This window comes from Giraffa tippelskirchi, chromosome 9, assembly GCF_054371585.1.
Source record: "Giraffa tippelskirchi isolate mGirTip1 chromosome 9, T2T-mGirTip1v1.2.pri, whole genome shotgun sequence".
Classification (NCBI taxonomy): Eukaryota; Metazoa; Chordata; class Mammalia; order Artiodactyla; family Giraffidae; genus Giraffa; species Giraffa tippelskirchi.
In genome coordinates this window covers 75118482-75136922 of record NC_137283.1, presented here as the reverse complement: position 1 = coordinate 75136922, position 18441 = coordinate 75118482, and the positions used below count along the sequence as shown (strand labels likewise).

At 38.2% G+C, this 18441-nt stretch overlaps 1 protein-coding gene across 1 annotated transcript in view; it reads left to right on the top strand.

Annotated features, from left to right (window-relative positions):
* ADGRB3 (adhesion G protein-coupled receptor B3) overlaps positions 1–18441 on the top strand; it is an 822367-nt gene that overhangs the window by 767037 nt on the left and 36889 nt on the right. Inside the window, exons 24-26 of the mRNA XM_081530065.1 lie at positions 1379–1464; positions 6934–7032; positions 7349–7520. Of these exons, the coding sequence (XP_081386191.1) occupies positions 1379–1464; positions 6934–7032; positions 7349–7520 (357 nt within the window). The remainder of the gene's footprint in view (positions 1–1378; positions 1465–6933; positions 7033–7348; positions 7521–18441) is intronic.

Below are 18441 nucleotides of genomic sequence, written 5' to 3'. Positions count from 1 at the left end.
CTAGATTAATATACATATAACCCTAAAGTGAAGAAACAATGGGTATGTGTGTAATTGAAAGACAAAAGGTCTTCGGAGTGGTGATGAATTCTCTCATGTTTAAATTGTTGATTAATAGAATTCACAGAATACAGTTTTTTTAGTTCAAATAATAGATATATGAAGATGAGTCAGTCTTTCTCTTGATCAAATGGTATCTTGTTAGGAAGCTATGAAGAGGGACACCTTCTAAGTCTTTACCTAACAGTTTCTTTGGATCTTCTTTACACCAGTAATTAAGCAGACTCTAGCTTTATATTCCATCTGCTCAAAGTATATTGGAGAAGTAGAAGTTTCTTTTTTATCAGCTAGTCATCCTGCTTCATTTAACACAGATTTTTCACAAGCTACTAGTTGCAATGTACAGGCTTCACCATTTGCAGTGGGTGTCACACCAAGATTCTTTTGACTGTGGAGGGTAAGGGGCAGGAAGGCAAAAAGGAGAAAATATTTTTCCTTGATTATCTTGGTTTCAGCATTGTACTGGATTCCTTTATCAGGAAGTGCCCGTAGGTTAGAGAACCCAGCGCACTTATAATAAAGCTGCTACAACTAGACCACAGCTCTCTCTACAGCTTTTTACAATTTGACTTGAGAAAGATGAACATGTGTGATGTCATCTCAGCTGTGTTATGCAAGAGACCTTTTAAATGGATAGAGGAGTCTTAGAGATGCTGAGACTGGTTCAATAGAGCACATTATAAAAATTAGTGTTTTAAGTGTCCATCTGAAAGGATGCTGGTGAATTGAGTAGGCTTTCCCCTTTGTCTAGAAAAGCAAGGTGCTTTAAAATGCCCCCAGTCTCATGGGAGAAAACGGTTGCACAGCACAAAGAATTGAGGCCTTCTGTTCTCTTAGTTCCGGGCAATGACAAACCTTAGCACCTTTGCCTGGCTGAACTCACCCTGGCTGCACGTTGCAAGACATAATCTTCTGATACCCAGACACAGTAAAACTCATGAGTCCATTTGTTTTATTCAAGGATGATTCAGAGAGAAGATTGCTAGATTGGCATAATATGGCAATTTAAAAGTTAGGCCATTTGATATTAATTTCCTCAGTGTTAACTGCAAAGCGTGGATGTTAAATGGGCTTAGTATACTTTCAAACATTAAAGTAACTCACCTAGCCAACTCACGAGAATCCTTTAAGAGATGGACACTGCCACTGCTGTTAAATTGTCCTATTTTCCTGGATGCACTTATGAAATATTTGAGAAGTGCTTCCTGTCACTACCATTGTGAGTATAGAATTCTGCCAAGGTTGTGAATGGATTAAAGTGGGTTCTCAGGAAAAATCAGGGACCTGATTCCCTTCAACCTTTGTTTCTGTCTGACAGGTCAACATGGTGATTGGCATTTTGGTATTTAATAAACTTGTTTCAAGAGATGGGATCCTAGATAAAAAGCTCAAACACAGAGCCGGGTAAGCTGCAATTGGTGGGTTTTGGAGGGTCTTTACAGCGCGTCCCACACACCAGTCCCAGGTCACCGACTGCCTTTGACTGGGCCTTGGATTTTGTTCTTGACAAACCGGTGTGTATGGTAGACTATGCCATTCGAGTTTCCAATGGGCTGTTCTTAAGAGGTGTGAGCATAATCTGAAAATAATTAAAAAGTCCATTAAGAAAATCTGGATTTGTTTGTGTGTATTGCCTGTTTGTAAGATAAGAAGATTAAATATTAAGGCTAGACTTGAAATAATTGTTCTTGGGTGAGAGTTTCAAAGACCTCCTAGTTTTAGTCACAAAGGACATGAGGGTAGATTGAACCTAATTTCAGTATGGGATACGACAGAATTAGGACAACAAACTTTAGTAGGGCAAAAATATTGAATTTTCTTTGTTCATTACATATATCAAAAAAATTCTTCACTTGAAATAATCAGGAAACACTGGTCTTATCATACATTCATTTTTATGATGTTTTCACTATAACTTGCTAGAAAGTTACTCATAATTTTCACTTGCACATTTTAACCACTTATAAAATTTTGCAAAGTATCTCCTTTAATTTTACTGTTATTATAATATCACCATATCTAATGACTTAATGACATTTCATAAGCAGGATGATAGCAGCTTTTTAAGGTTATATCATTAACTCATAAATTTGTAAAACCTTGAATGAAATAGTAATGTCTTTGAATTTCCCTTTGTATCTTTTCTTATAAAAAGTTTATAGCTTTCTCTTTTCTGTTTAACTGTACCCTCATTCAAAGCTTACCCCAGATGTTCTCATTTATTTAATAATCTATGGTATCCTTAATAGTCATAGCATTTTATCACTGGCTGTTGGGAATTTTAAGTCGTTCATGTGTTTATAATCTATGTAATAATTTAAGAGACAAGATAGTCTGGGCATTTTTCCCCTATGAAAAGATTAGGTTTAATGGCTTGCAGTATGAAGTTGGATATCATTCAAATCAAACATTAGAACTGCAATGATGTAATAAACGCATAATTGGTGGTTCCTTTCTGAGGGGAAATCACTTCCCATCTGGAGACATCTTTCATTTCAGATAAGTCTCTAAAGCAACTTTAAACAGGCAGACTTGAGCTTGCACAGACACTGAGCTTCCTATGCCATTTAAACTTGAAACTTTCACCCTATTAATCGATAGTCTGATGTATGGTTAGAATCCGAGCAACAGCTACTTCAGTTATTTCTGCCTAGGTTAATCATGTTAGAATAAATTGTTCATACTGGATACTGGGTATAGAAACTCATTTCTGCCACTAGTGGTGTAAAGTTGTATAATTACTTGTTTAAATTGAAGGTGGAGTGGGTTAGCAGTTAAGATAAAGCTTGGAAGTAAAAGAGAAAATCATGCTCAGTATTTAGCTCTGCAGTTTCTTAGCTCTGTGTGTCTTTGGGCATGTTATTTCATCTTTCTGCAGCTCAGTCTTCTTACCTATAAAACGGGGGTAGTAACTCTCGCCTCATAATAGAGTATATGAAAAAAAATATGTATAAAGTATTCACTAGAGTATCTAGCAAATAGCAAGCAAGCAGTCACTCAGTATTGGTGACTCTTGTTATGATGGGTGAGATGAAGAAGCCAAGCTGGACAGCTTGTTTGCAAAGGACCCTGAACTTCTGTCAAGCAAGCATCTGTGATTCCACCATTCATGACACTGAGGCCAGGAAAAGAGATGAGATTATCAGAATAAGCATAATGCTAAGGATTTATTAAAGTCAGTCAGTATTTTTTTTCTCATTTGATTGTTTTATATGTAATGTGCAGTTTGATTCATGTAACTCTTTGTAAAAGAGAACATAGATATAGGAGAAATGACATTATCATTATGAATATAAAAATTATCCATTTCAGTCTACATATTAATTTTAAAATCCTTGTTTCTAAAAATGTCATAGAAGTTACATCTGTTTTACTGGGAAAACTGAGTCGAACAGTTTTTTTTTTTTTCCTGTTTCAAAGGCCACTACTGGAGAAATAGAAACAAAGTTAATACAAGTTAAAAAAGCAAAATGTTGGTTATATCCAAAGCAGAAAAGGACTATTAATAAATTAATGACTCTAGGTTTAATTTTTTTATAATAGAAAATGCTATTTTAGCTTAAAGATTGAAATGTGCTCTCTACTCTGATGTGTGATTGAATGAATTTTTCAGATATGAACATTTGCAGCTAATTTTTAGTTCCCAGAGAAGCAGTGAGGCCAGTAATACAAACTTCAGTGAAGAACAAGTAATCAGAATTATCTAAAGAAGCATTAGGCAAGAAGCTAATTGATTAACTTAATTGATTCCCTAATTGTAAATATAGACCATTTCAGGTTATTTGAATATATATATACTCATATATATATATACATAAATACATATATACATATGCATATGTATATATATACCAAGTGTTTCTTTTGAAACATTATAATTTAGAATCAAATATTGTACCAACATGTTCTATTGCCAACATATTCCTCCTTCCATTTTACCTACTTCTTTATTTCCTTTCTTCTTTTCATCATCAGTTATTAGAAACTGCCAAGCATATAGTTTATGCTCAATATTGATAAAAGAAGGTGTGAATGCATATTAAAACAATAATATAGTAAGTTGACAAGTTTTGTAATACCCAAACTAGAGTAACTTTTTCTAATATATAAGGTGTGGTTACCAAGGGGGAATTTATTGCAAATATCAACATATCTTATATAAAGCGATATTTGGAAGAGAGTGAAAATAAGATAAAATGGTATGTGTCTTTTTAGAACATCTCAGATAAGATATTTCATTTTCTCCTTTTTTTTTATGCAATGGAACTTTCTTATCTACTGTTATGAAGTATATAATGTGAAGAATATTGGTACAGGCATTCTCCTGGGAGCAGATGCAAACACACTGGCCACTGAAGCATCCATGAGCTAAACTGGGTAGACTGTTATTATTTGGAAAAGTCTAGATATTTGTGGCTAGTACTTGTGACCTAGGTTGAATCAGTAAAGTGAACAGTTTAGAATCATATTCTCCACCCCCACATCTAACTCTGAGAGTTTTGATCTTTCTCATGGGATCTACTGATTAATCTGCTTACTTAATAACTTTCAGATTTATCATCTTATCCAAGTTCAATTCACCAATGAGGGCACCTCTTTAAAAGAAACCAGACATTCTGAATTATGAGTCCCTTGTCACTTTCTCTGTTCTGCCATTTTTAGTTTAAAGATGGTAATACAGGTCCACCACAATATTAGTTTTTCAAAAAACCTACTGGGAAAACCTGATCAGTTCAGTACACTTCACTTCAGTCCAACTCTTTGTGACCCCACGGACTGCAGCACACCAGGCTTCCCTGTCCATCACCAACTCCCAGAGCTTGCTCAAAGTCGTGTCCATCGAGTCGGTGATTCCATTCAATCATCTCATCCTCTGTTGTCCCCTTCTCCTCCTGCCCTCAATCTTTCCCAGCATCAGGGTCTTTTCCAATGAGTCAGTTCTTCATATCAGGTGGCCAAAGTATTGGAGTTTCAGCTTCAGCATCAGTCCTTCCAATGAATATTCAGGACTGATTTCCTTTAGGATGGACTGGTTGGATCTTCTTGCTGTCCAAGTGAGTCTTCTCCAACACCACAGTTCAAAAGCATCAATTCTTTGGCACTCAGCTTTCTTTATAGTCCAACTCTCACATCCATACATGACAACTGGAAAAACCATAGCTTTGATTAGATGGACCTTTGCTGGCAAAGTAATGTCTCTGCTTTTTAATATGCTGTCTAGATCAGTCACAACTTTTCTTCCAAGGAGCAAGCATCTTTTAATTTCATTGCTGCAATCACCACCTGCAGTGATTTTGGAGCCCAAAAATAAAGTCTGTCATTGTTTATACTGTTTCCCCATCTATTTGCCATGAAGTGATGGGACCAGATTCCATGATCTTAGTTTTCTGAATGTTAAGTTTTAAGCCAACTTTTTCACTCTCCTCTTTCACTTTCATCAAGAGGCTCTTTAGTTCTTCTTCGCTTTCTGCCATAAGGGCGGTCTCATCTGCATATCTGTGTCACGCAGCCCCTATGATGAAAAGGACATCTTTTTTTTCTGTTAGGTCTAGAAGGTCTTGAAGGTCTTCATAAAACTGTTCAACTTCAGCTTCTTTGACATTAGTGGTTGGGGCATAGACTTGGATTGCTGTGATATTGAATGGTTTGCCTTGGAAATGAACAGAGATCATTCTTTCATTTTTGAGATTGCACCCAAGTACTGCATTTCGGACTCTTTTGTTGACCATGATGGCTACTCCATTTCTTCTAAGGGATTCTTGCCCACAGTAGTAGATATAGTGGTCCTCTGAACTAAATTCACCCATTCCAATACATTTTAGTTCACTGATATCTAAAATGTTGAAATACAGGGATAGCCTGTATTTTACACATAAACATCACATGGATGAGCGACTACAGAAAATGATTTCAAGGTGTTTGGAAATTTGATACAAATAATTTCATTCATTTTGGTTTCTCCTAAAAGGGTAAGGTTCTGTTAAACCATTCATTTACAAAATACTCTTTTCTAAAGAAAAATCTGGCAAAGTTTTCTACATAGTATGACTTTGCTTCTATGAGATAGTAGATTGAATCTGAATTTACATGCAGAATCCTCTAGACTTGAATATACCATTTAAAACCTGTTAGGTTGGAGTCTGTGACAAAATGTTCAGAAAGAACGTTTTGAATTTAGTGACTATATTAAATGTGTCTTATTACAGCTAAAACTACCACTCTATTTATTATCAACTAATACTTCATCAAATTCATCAACCTCTATATTCAGATCATCCTAAAATATAGGCACAGTGACACAGTGCCATGCTAGAAATTTTCTATTGATGCTAAATGAAATTTCAAAATGTAAATATGTTGGGTTAGAGGCTACATCTTTCTCATAGGATTAAAAGCTCATAGTATGTATCACCTCTTGTTGGACTTCTGAGATACCTGTGTGTATTTCACAAGGTTTTAATTGATAATATGTTCCTCCTGTAAATGACATTGAAAATCTTTGAAACTAGGAATCCTTACCTGTTTGATTATCAAGGGTCTGAATAAAGGGTTTTCACTGTACGTCTACACAAATACATGCTTATGTTTAACTCAGTGTATTGGGCAACTTTGACCTGTAGATACAAGGGCCATTTATGGTATAAATGGTTGAAATATGCTTTGCATGTAACAAAGGCCCATATTATTAAGAGGTAAATGTTACAAAAATAATGTGTAGTGTAAATGCATCTTTAAACACAATCAAGAGAATTCTTCTTTGATAAATATGCTTTTCTGCATGTAATCATGTTTAAAAGCTAACTTATAGCAGCAACTTTTTTTGGTGACAATTCAATATTTTGTTCTTTTTGTGGGTGTTCTGTTTGTTTGCAGTCAGATGAGTGAGCCTCATAGCGGTTTGACGCTCAAATGTGCCAAGTGTGGAGTAGTTTCAACAACAGCTTTATCAGCCACCACCGCCAGTAACGCCATGTTAGTCCCAATCATTTACATCTTCTTGTTACAAATCTTTTACCGTGCATGTGAGAAAATGCTATGATGGAAAATAAATCATATTCGCTAATATTAGAACTAAGAACATACTTAAATGTTTGTAATTTGCAACTGCTTTTATAACTATTGTCGGATTGCCTATCCAAAAATAAGTAAAACTGTGGAATCTTATCCGCTTGTGGCTTCCAGGTTAATATCTTGGTGCCATATACGAGAAGGCTTTGTTGAATGGGGATTAGGTTAGTGCCTGAGGCGTACGTGCAGCTACATAACGTCGCTTCTTCTCCCCCAACAGGGCGTCTCTCTGGAGCTCCTGTGTGGTGTTGCCCCTTCTGGCTCTGACGTGGATGTCTGCAGTTCTAGCCATGACAGACAAACGCTCCATCCTCTTTCAGATACTTTTTGCTGTGTTCGATTCATTACAAGGCTTTGTGATAGTCATGGTCCACTGCATTCTTCGAAGAGAGGTGAGAAAGATCATTCTGGCAAGGTTGAAGAATGATACTTAGAGGAGTGTTTTCCATGTTAGTAAATAGGATCTTCTCTTTTAATAACCGGATCTTGAGATTAAAGCTTGTCTCTTCTGAAGAGAGTTGTTTGGGAGTCAATGCTAAAGGAAGAGGTTAAGGCAAAAGGGGCTCCTTGGACTCTGAAAGTGACAGATTAAAACAAATGGGACGAAGCAAGGGGAAACACCAGCAGAGGTGCCAAGAGAGGCTATGATGCAATCACAGGTATAGATAAGACGGTGGGCGGGCTATCTGTAAGAGATAATGTGATGCTGTTTCTTAAAGCTGTTCCCTAACTTGTGCTTCTACACACGGCATAACTCCATTCCTCATACTTAACTAATTTTGTTTTAGATAGAAAATGTTGAAAATGAATGAGCAATTCTTTTGTCTCTGTACTAAGGTCTGGTTAAAGTTACTCAAAAGGGACGATTTTGATTTGGGTGGATTTGATGCTTAGAAAAGACACACACACACCCCCTAAAAATGGCCAGAGTGGAGCATGATGGACAGTCCCCAGGGACTGGAGGTCTATCATCACAGCATTTCTCCAGGCTCTGGTGAGGTTTCCTGCTAGCACTGAGAGAAGGAAGCCATCCTTCATGAACTGAGACTGACGTGCACCTAATCTATCCAGATGAGTGATGCAGTTCAGACTTAAATTGTTTAGGGATAAAATATTGTTTTTCAACTGGTGCAAAAATTATTTTGAGTGCTTGCAAGCACCGACACAGTGTTTACAAGGTTTCTGAGTCGTTTTAGCATTTACTCTGGGGATGGTGGTGACTAAAACACACAGTGACACAGTGCCATGCTAGAAATTTTGAGAAGATGGTATCCACTGTCATTTTGTATTATCTAGCTTGCATGAGAACTTTATTATGATGTGCATATTACAAAATAACACATGTGCATCTGAGTACACATCCCATAGCTTTTACAGTGATGTGTGAAGGTAAGCAAACTTTTTAACCTCATTTACCAGAAGAGGAAAACATTTCTGAGCTCCTTTTGTATAATACGGATGTCAGCAATAAACCCACAAGTGCATTCCAAGAACACTGTATGATGAAAAACAAGGAAAAGAAAAGAATGACTTCACATTGCAAGGAGAAAGGGAATTTCATCATTTAAAAATCTGATCTAGCTCACCATTGCCAGGATATCACAAATTGCTACCTAGAATGTCAGCATTAACAACCTTTTAAGTGTTGAATTTTCCATAGACCAAAGTTGCGTAAAAGTGTTCTTCTCCAACCATAACTATCCTGTGAGTGTTCTGTTTTAATATTATCTCTAATATGTTTATGTAACAAAATTGTTCGAAGTGTGTGGACACTATCCTTTTTTGATTGATGATTAAGGATGAACAATGTGGGCTGTAAGGAAAATAAATGATTTATCTGCATGAGATTTTCAGAAGATATTAATACTTTAGGTGTTAAAGAGGAGAAAATGTCCCATCTCTAAATTAAGTCTTTATTTTTAGTCAAGAATAAGCTCTCTAAAAAGCCTTAGGCTATTATCAAAATATTCACGTTTTAAAGTGACAGATACTTTGTTGGCTGATTATTATCAAATTTATGCTGCTTACATGAAGAAAAATATTTGGCACAAAAATTCAGTTCCACCAGAACTTTTCCATACTTGCTAATTGGGTTAAAAATTATCAAAAATATGAATTAAGAGTTCAGTTCAGTACAGTCGCTCAGTCGTGTCTGACTCTTTGCGACCCCATGGACCGCAGCATGCCAGGCCTCCCTGTCCATCACCAACTCCCGGAATCCACCCAAACTCATGTCCATTGAGTCGGTGATGCCATCAGCCATCTCATCCTCTGTCATCCCCTTCTCCTCCTGCCCTCAATCCTTCCCAGCATCAGGGTCTTTTCCAATGAGTCAGCTCTTCTCATCAGATGGCCAAAGTATTGGAGTTTCAGCTTCAACATCAGTCCTTCCAATGAATATTCAGGACTGATTTCCTTTAGGATGGACTGGTTGGATCTTACTGTCCAAGGGACTCTCTTAAGAATAATTAAATTAAATCATATAGAAATACTTCTGTTAAGTATGTGTCTGTAAATAGATATTTTCTGTATTAATAGGAATCAAAATATGGATTTTTGGCCCTGTTGTTGCATTTTCAATGATAAGTTTTAACTGAATAATTTTATTGTTGATAAATTAATAGCAGAGTGCCATGTCTCTCATTTTAACACTGAAATGATGCACTGCATATTCAGTAGTTTTACATTGACCCTTAAAAATACCCTGTAACCTTGCTAAAATACACGGAGAAGATTTCAGTTATAGGCAAGTCTCTTTCAGAATTCTTCAGTGGAAATTGTTACTGAAAAATCAAGAGTCTCTGAAATTTTGCAAATTCTAAAGAATGCATCATAAGGATATCTTACTGAATTCATAGAAGATTTTTTTTGACCTTCTAAGTGTGTATTGCCAGACACTAGCAATGGGTCTGTCTGGCAGCATTAACAGCAGTCCAGGAGAACAAGGCACTTTTCCATGTCCTTAGTGTCTCCCATGAACAAACATTTCATAAAAACACGCCAGAGCAAATGAACTCAATAGCTAGCTACCTGTAAAATATTGGGTAATGACTCAAACCTATCACTCTACTTGATAATCCGATAGGAGTTTTATATCTACTGCTTTTTTCACTTTAAAACATTTTCTTCACAACAATTCAAAATAATTTATGTGTACACTTTGTTTTTTTTTTATTTCTTTAAAATTTATGGTGCTCTTGCTATGTGCCAGCCCCATGCTAGATGTTTATTTTTTATTTTTTAGTTAATTTATTTGTTTGACTTTGCCACGTGGCTTATACGGTCTTAGTTCCCCAACCAGCAATCAAACTTGGACCCTCGGCAGTGAAAGCAGAGTCCTAACCACTGGACAGCCAGGGAATTCCCTGGACTTTTTCTTTCTTAAAAGTATATGAGCAAACTAAGGAATATTTCCTTCAATTTAGAGAGAGGCTGGATACAAATAAACATATTTCTGTTTCTGTGTATTTTGGTACATGCTAACATAATTTGGCTGTCTTTAGTCTTTAATGTTTCATCCAGCATGATTCAAAAGGCTTTCCCCGTGTTTATTTCTGCAGTCTTCTCTGAAGCAGGTGGGTGTGCACAGGGGAGGAAGGGAGCTTTGCAGGTTAAGAAGGAGAAAAGAAATAAAATACTGTACTGTGGCATTTTAAATGTTAAGGGGGAGGGGCTCTTCATTCACTTTTAAAGTACCTCTGTTTTCAATGGGTCAAATTTTTCTAAACTATTTCAAGTCAGGAAAGAAAGGAGAAAGAATCATTCTGGTACCATCTCCCTTTTCTAAAAAATAAATCAAATTGATTATTTGCCTAGTAGTTTGTTGTGACTCCAGACTGATATCTTAATGTTTAAATTTCATAACATGTCTATTCTTGAAGTAAGATTTCTTCTTCTGAAGCCCCTTTCTCTTTTAAATTGCTTTAGCAGATGTCTCTGACAAAAGAGAAAATGCAAAGAGGGAATGAGAATTTTTAAAAAATTAAACCATCTGATCACAACACATGACTTTCAGAAAGAAACCTACATCTTGAAAGCTAATATGTGTCATACCTATATGATAAGGATAAGGATGTAATACAAAATAATAAAGATATAATAGAAAATAGAATATAGAGGCGTTTCCTTCATTTACCCGTCATTTCCTTCCGTCTTAATTGTTTTCTATTAATTTCTACTGGAGTAGAGTTGCTTTACAATGTTGTGTTAGTTTCTGATGTACAACAAAGTGAATCAGCTGTATGTTTACATGTATCCCCTCTTTTTTGAATTCCCTTCCCATTTAGGTCGCCACAGAGCACTGAGGAGAGTTCCCTGTGCTTTCTTGATTAGAATTCATTTGCATTAAGCACATAACGACATATCCACTGTTTACTATTCTCTGCATCGCTATGGAAATCCTAACTACACCAGAGCCACGAACCCTTTGAAATAGTTTCCGTTGCTAGGAAACCGCTTCCCTGGCGCTGCACATTCTTCTCATGGCTGCTGTCTCTGGCTGTGCCTAGGTCTAAGACAGTCGTACAGCTTGATGGCAGAGGGGGAAAATAACAAGATTGTGGTACAAAATAAGCTACAATAAAACCCTCTCGCTGAAAGGAAGGGGGAAAGGCGAGTGCCTAAATGGATTGTTTTGCCGTGTCCGTGTGTGAGGACTCTGGGGCCGCTCCGAAGCTTCAGTGCCCGGGCCAAGCTCCTCTCTTTTCTTTCCCTGCTGCTGGCAGGAGGGCTGGGCTGCACCAGATGAGGCCCCAGAAGCTTCATCCAAACCTGGGAAGTGATTTTGTAGCAAATGCTTAAAATAAACATGAACAGGGTTTTCTTTCTTTCTGTATCTCCCACTCCCTCCCAGTTCTCCCCCGCCTTTTTCTGTCAACTTCCCATTTTGACTTATTATTTTCATAAAAATACAGGTGAGCAAAGTTATTTACAAGCATATGACAGTGAATATATGAAGCAGACAAGCCACCTTAACTATCTCAGTTAAAACGGGTAGTCTCCCCCAAATACATCATTTTTTTAAAAAAATGAAACCAGTAGTGGCAAAATAACTTGATAGCAATTTGAAAAGAGGTGTATTGCACATAATAAAGTTCAGATGGAGAGTTGCATGACTCTCGCAGATTGATTTACAGGGAAATTAGATAGGACCCGTGTACCAAGAAGAAGGTACATCGTAGTCCCCTGTGGAAAGAGGTCAGGGGCTTCAGTGGTCTTGGAAGATGAGGAGGTGGGTGATAGAAGACTTCAGAACCCAAAAGGGTCCTGATGAAGAAAGTGAAAGTTTCACGTGGAGGAAAATGGAGAGAGGGTCGTGGGCGTATGGCTTCCTAGAAATGAAGCTTGTGGTGAGTTGCAGAGAGTTGCTTCTCTGAGATCACCTGGGGCCCATGGCGGCATAAAGCAAGGGATGACATGATCCTGCAAAACAAGATGATTTTTTTTTTTTTTTAATGGCTCTGACCGTGGCACCAAGAGGAAAAAAGAACCAACAACATATCAGGGCACAGCACTAAGTGGTGTTTTAGAGCTTTCTCTTTATGGTGTGTGGAGGCCTTGAAAAGAGGCCACTGTATGTCACAAGGAAGAGATTTCAGAAAATGAGTGAGTAGCTCAGGGTGGGGAGGGTCAGGGTTCTTGCTGGATTGGATTGGATTAAAGAGAGTGAGGTGGGTTGCTAAGAGCTTCATCTTTGTCAGGTTGAATTGAAGCTTCCAAAAAAATATGCATTTAAAGATTTATTTTGTTTGTCTTGTTCTTAATAAGACACAATGTGTGTCTGGAAATGGGAGAATGGCTAAAGGTGCCACAATAGTGCTGGATTTTAGTTGGAACAGAGGGTAGGAAGCACAGAGATGCCTTTAAATAGGCACATGGACAGGAGCAGGCAAGGACCATGTGTAGCCCTATGTACTTCTCGCAGATATCAGCAGGCTCCCCGCACTCAAGAGTCATCCCGTTTTGTAGTCAGCCGACTGTTAGTCTTATCTTTCGTTCCAAGTTCGGTTTTCCTGATTGGAGCATAATTTCAGTTCCATCATGAACATTTATGTCCGTCTTAATCTGCATGTGTGGTTCTCCAACTCCATAGAGGGAGCTTTGCAAGAGCATGAAATCAGATTAAATCACAGGAGAGCATCAGTGAACAAATGAAGTCACAGAGAGGTCATGGCAGAGATTGGCAAACTCGGGCGTGTCTGCCAGGGAGCATCCAGCCACGGCTTGCTAGCTCACGTCTCTCTCCTTTCAGACCGCAGAGCCCCAGCTCGCAACAGTGTTAAACTGGTGACGCGAAGTTGAGTACATCTGGACTAAAGGTTTAAAGTAAATGTAAGAAGTGAGAGGTCACGAATCAAGTTTTTGTTTTCTGCCTTGACACGGACAGCACGAAGCTCAGAGTACCTTCCAGGAAGGCGTGGGTGGAGGTGTCTGCTGTGTGACTGCCCTTTCCTTCTTTTCTGATCCGTGTGCTGAAGAAATGCTGTTACACTTTTTCAGATCACACATGTGAAATGCTGTCAAGGGCAGCTCCTGTGATGCTCCAACCCGATACAAGGAAACGTAAAACTCTACAATAATTTTGAGACCAAGTGACGATCCCTTAAGTGTTAGAGAATTCCAATAGAAAGTCATTGGAACTGAAATTTGGGACCAAAGTCCATAGTTTTCCTTTAACATATAGCATATGATTAACCATGTTTGTTCATCTCCTTTCGTATCAGAGAGGTCAAATAATACTTTAATTACGTGTAGTTATTCATGGTGCTTCTGTGAATTGGTATAATACACATACATGAAACTGGCAACGGTCATTCATTTACTGGTGAAATGATATGAAATTTAATGTAGTTTAAAAGCCTTTTGTTCAACTATGAATCAATAGAAACAATAGTTGATATTAGATTCAGAAAGAAAAAAAGAATTTAAGCTCTTCTTCTAGTCTAACAATCTCAAATAAACGATCCTTGGAAATTGGAAAGTAAGGAAGAAAACCCGGAGGTAAAGCTGTCTTCTTAAAAGGTGAAGATTTGGGGTCTGTAGCTAAATACAGAGCCAGTCGCAAACAGCGCAGCTCTCTCCCGGAGCTCCCTCTAAATCGCAGCTCCACCAAGCATTGCTCCGTGTTCTTCCTCAGCAGACTAAATCTGGCACTGACTTTCATGGTGACATTACCCGCTGTCTTCAGAGCAAGGACCAGCAGAGATGCTCTTGCTAGCTGCTGCTGAGATGAACTGAGTCACTGTCCCCAGGGGAGGGACAGGAGCAAGATACACCCTGCAGACCTCTGAACACTGTTCTTTCCCAGGAACCCATCCACAGGAAAAGTGGGGATAGCTTTCTCAGGAGATCTTAGAGCCGCCCCCAGAAACATCTGGCCAAGGTAACTTTGGCTGTGCCTGGTGGGATCCTCTCAGAAGACAACCTGATAGCTTGCTGTGGTCACCTCACTATATTTTTGAAGATGTTTCTTGACACTTCTTTTTTTATTTCACAACATGATGTTAGGTTTCAGTAAAGTCTCCTAAATATTCCAAGGCTATTCACATATTTCTTCTTTGCTACACACTGATGCTTTTTAACCCTCTGTCTGGCTGTCAATTAAGGTGAAGGATCTGTGGCAGAGTATTATAAAAATAGGACATTTTGAAGTCTAGATATTAACTGTGCCACAATTTGTGTTAAATAATTATTCTAGACAGTTTTGTTTAAAAATTATATTTACTGGTCCTACATAAGTTTAAAAATTGATTGATATTGGAAGAGCTCGGAGGTATAATGATTTTAGTACCTAAAAAGAAACTTTAAATTGGTACCTAAAGTAAGTGACTTGTTCTCCACAGATAGTCAACTTAAAGAGTGAAGTGAAGTTAAAGTCACTCAGTCGTGTCAGACTCTGTGCAACCCCATGGACTGTAGCCTGCTCCGTCCATGGGATTCTCCAGGCAAGAATACTGGAGTGGGTGGCCATTCCCTTCTTCAGGGGATCTTTCCGACCCAGGGATCAAACCTGGGTCTCCTGCATTGGCAGGCGGATTCTCTACCATCTGAGCCAGCAAGGAAGACTCAGTTTAAATAGTGAATATCTGAATCTTCTAACAATTTTTTTTCTTCCATCTTAATCACAAGGCAGGAAAAACATTAAGACTGTTGTTGTCCAGTCTTGTAAATATGACTTTTGACACAGAAAATTTTAATTTCAGTATGCAGTAGTCATATCTGAATTCTGTCTTTTGTTTGTTTTTATGCTTTCTCCTTGTTTGGAATTAAAGTCCTCAGAGACTTGTTTTTTTAAAAACTTTTAAAAACTTTTTAAAAAACTTTTAAAAACTTTCTTCACAAATACAATCTAATTTAACTCACCAAAGATAAAAGTCTCTTTGCTTACTTGATAGAACATTCATTTAATTTTCAAAATGTTTCCAAATAACTACAGATGCATCTTCCAGGTACTATCTTGCTTGAAACATCCTTTTCTGTGATAAAAATATGTGGTGTGAGATCTAGTCTAATTATTCTCCCCTGTCAGTATTCAATAAATATTTAAGGCTAGCTCATCTAGATTGCCTGAATGCAATCTTAAGATTTTTTTTTTAAATCAAACAGAGGAATTTCTGCTACAGATCTTTCTGAATTAGAAGGAACAGAGGCACTAAAAGTGTCAGAAAACTCAACACTTAAATCATGGCATTTATTGATATATGACCATTAAAATGACCTTGAATTTACTGCAGAGTTTTTATGCTTTTCTGTTCTATATTTCTTGTGACTAGCATTGACCAACTCACGCAGCTGGCATCATTCTCCAGGATAGACGTGCCCTTAATCCATTGTCATATTTGAGAGTTTGGTAGTTTAAGGTATCGATTTTTTTGTATGTGTGTTATGAAAAAGAAATTTCTTTTATATTTGCTTCAAGCAGTCAGAGAGTGGATCTTGAAGAGAAACTCAGAGGAGTTGCTTTTCCATATTTCATTGTCAGACATAAATATCTTGGACAGCTGCACTTCAAAGACCTGAGAGTGGCTCGTGAAGAAGAGTTAAATTAACGTTTTGTTTTACCAGGGGCCCCTTTCATATTTTATATATGCTGGCGTTTAAAAGCAGACTTGAAAAACATTCATATGACCAGCCCCTGGGAGGCAACATTTCCGACATACTGTTTATCTTCCTTTATAAATTGTTCTTCTTTAACAGTTGCCTTGGGACACAAACAGAAAATTAGCAAGTACCTATTTTTCTGACATTAGTACTTAGAATTTTTCTTCGACAAATACATATACTTTCTTAGTGCTTTCCCCCAGATGCAAATTTTTGTGATACAGAAACACAGATCATCTAACAGTAGACTCATTACCCTTGTGTGTAAAGATTTTTTGATTATTAATTGTGTCTCTTTGTGACCTACAGCTATGACTTCTTAATCTAAGAAGTATTCACTTCTAAAGAGTCTGGTTTGTCCATGTCATGTCTCCTTCAAAGGAGAAGCTGGATGATTTATTTCCCAGTGTTTATCCAGTTCTTCAGAAAAACACATTCAGGCTAATTTTCACTGAGCCTAAACTTCTACTGATGTGTCCGAAAGAGGAACTGAGAAATTGCCTCACTGGGTTGTGTGGGGCAACTCCTTGTTCTTTTTTTCCAGAAAATTCCAGATTTAGAAACATTAGAATATGTGTGCGTGCTAAGCCACTGCAGTCGTGTCTGACTCTGTGCATCCCCATGGACTGGAGCCCGCCAGGCTGCTCTGTCCAAAGGATTCTCCAGGCAAGAATACTGGAGTGGGTTGACATTCCCTCCTCCAGGGGACCTTCCCAACGCAGGGATCAAACTAGCGTCTCTTATGTCTTCTGCATTGGTAGGTCAGTTCTTTACCACTAGCACCACCTAGGAAACCTATTAGAATATACACACTACTATATATAAAATATTAATATATGAACAACAAGGACCTACTATATAGCACAGAGAACTATACTCAATATCTTGTAATAATCTATAATGGAAAAGAACCTGAAAATATATATATAAATATGGGCTTCCCTGGTGGTTCAGACAGTAAAGAATCTGCCTGCAATACAGGAGACCCAGGTTCAATTCCTGGATTGGGAAGATCCCATAGAGAAGGAAATGTCAACCCACTCCAGTATTCTTGCCTGCAGAATTCCTTGGCAGAAGCTTGGCAGGCTACTATCCATGGGGTCGCAAAGAGTCAGTCACGATTGATTGACTAACACACACATATACACATATGTATGTATAACTGAATCACCTCACAATACAGCTGAAATGAACTCAGCATTGTAAATGAACTGTATTTCAATTAAAAATGGTTGTAAAAAGAAAAGTTAGAATCAGAGAATGGAAGAGAGGTCAGAGGATATGGAGCCCATCCCCACCTTTCTTAATTCACAGCTGTATTGGTTGCATTGGCTTCCCAGGTAGGGCAGTGGTAAAGAATTTACCTGCCAATGCAGGAGATGTAAGTTTGAAACATATCTATGAAATCATAGCTGGTACTGCCAGTGATTCAGTTAGCTTTTCAAAATGATGTGATTGCACACACCTTAGAATATAATCACTAAGTCATGTCCGACTCTTGCAACCCCATGGACTGTAAACTGCTGGGCTCCTCTGTCTGTGGGATTCTCCAAGTGAGAATACTGGAGTGGGTTGCCATGCCTTCCTCCAGGGGATCTTCCTGACCCAGGAATGAGACCCGGGTTTCCTGCATTGCAGGCAGAGTCTTTACCGACTGAGCTATTAGGGAAGCCTTATAATATAATAACACAGAGCAATGTATTAAGTAAGCATCTTCCCAGGTTGTGCAGTGGTAAAGAATCTGCCCACCAATGCATGAGACACAAAGAGACAGGGGCTTGATCCCTGCCTGGGTCAGGAAGATCCCCTGGAGGAGGAAATGGCAACCCACTCCAGTATTCTTGCCTAGAAAATTCCACGGATAGAGGAGCCTAGTGGGCCACAGTCCATGGGGGTCACAGAGAACTGGACACGATTGAGTGACTGAGCACACACACAGTGGTTGCATCACCAGGATCAGAACCTGAGGGGTGAAATCCATGTGGGTGGAGGTCTCATGATGGAGTTCAGCCAGGGCTCAGTGGTGACTAAGCTTCATATCACTTTCCAAGTTTTGCCGTTTGGGAAGGAGGCTGTTAACAATTTATGAAATGGATGAGAGCAGCTGAAACAGCTTAATAGGCTCAGAGTTTTTCATGGGCAATAGATAAGCTATGCACATCTCACAAACAAAACCGTGATAGGATATTTTATACCAGTGCGTCTCAAAACTGG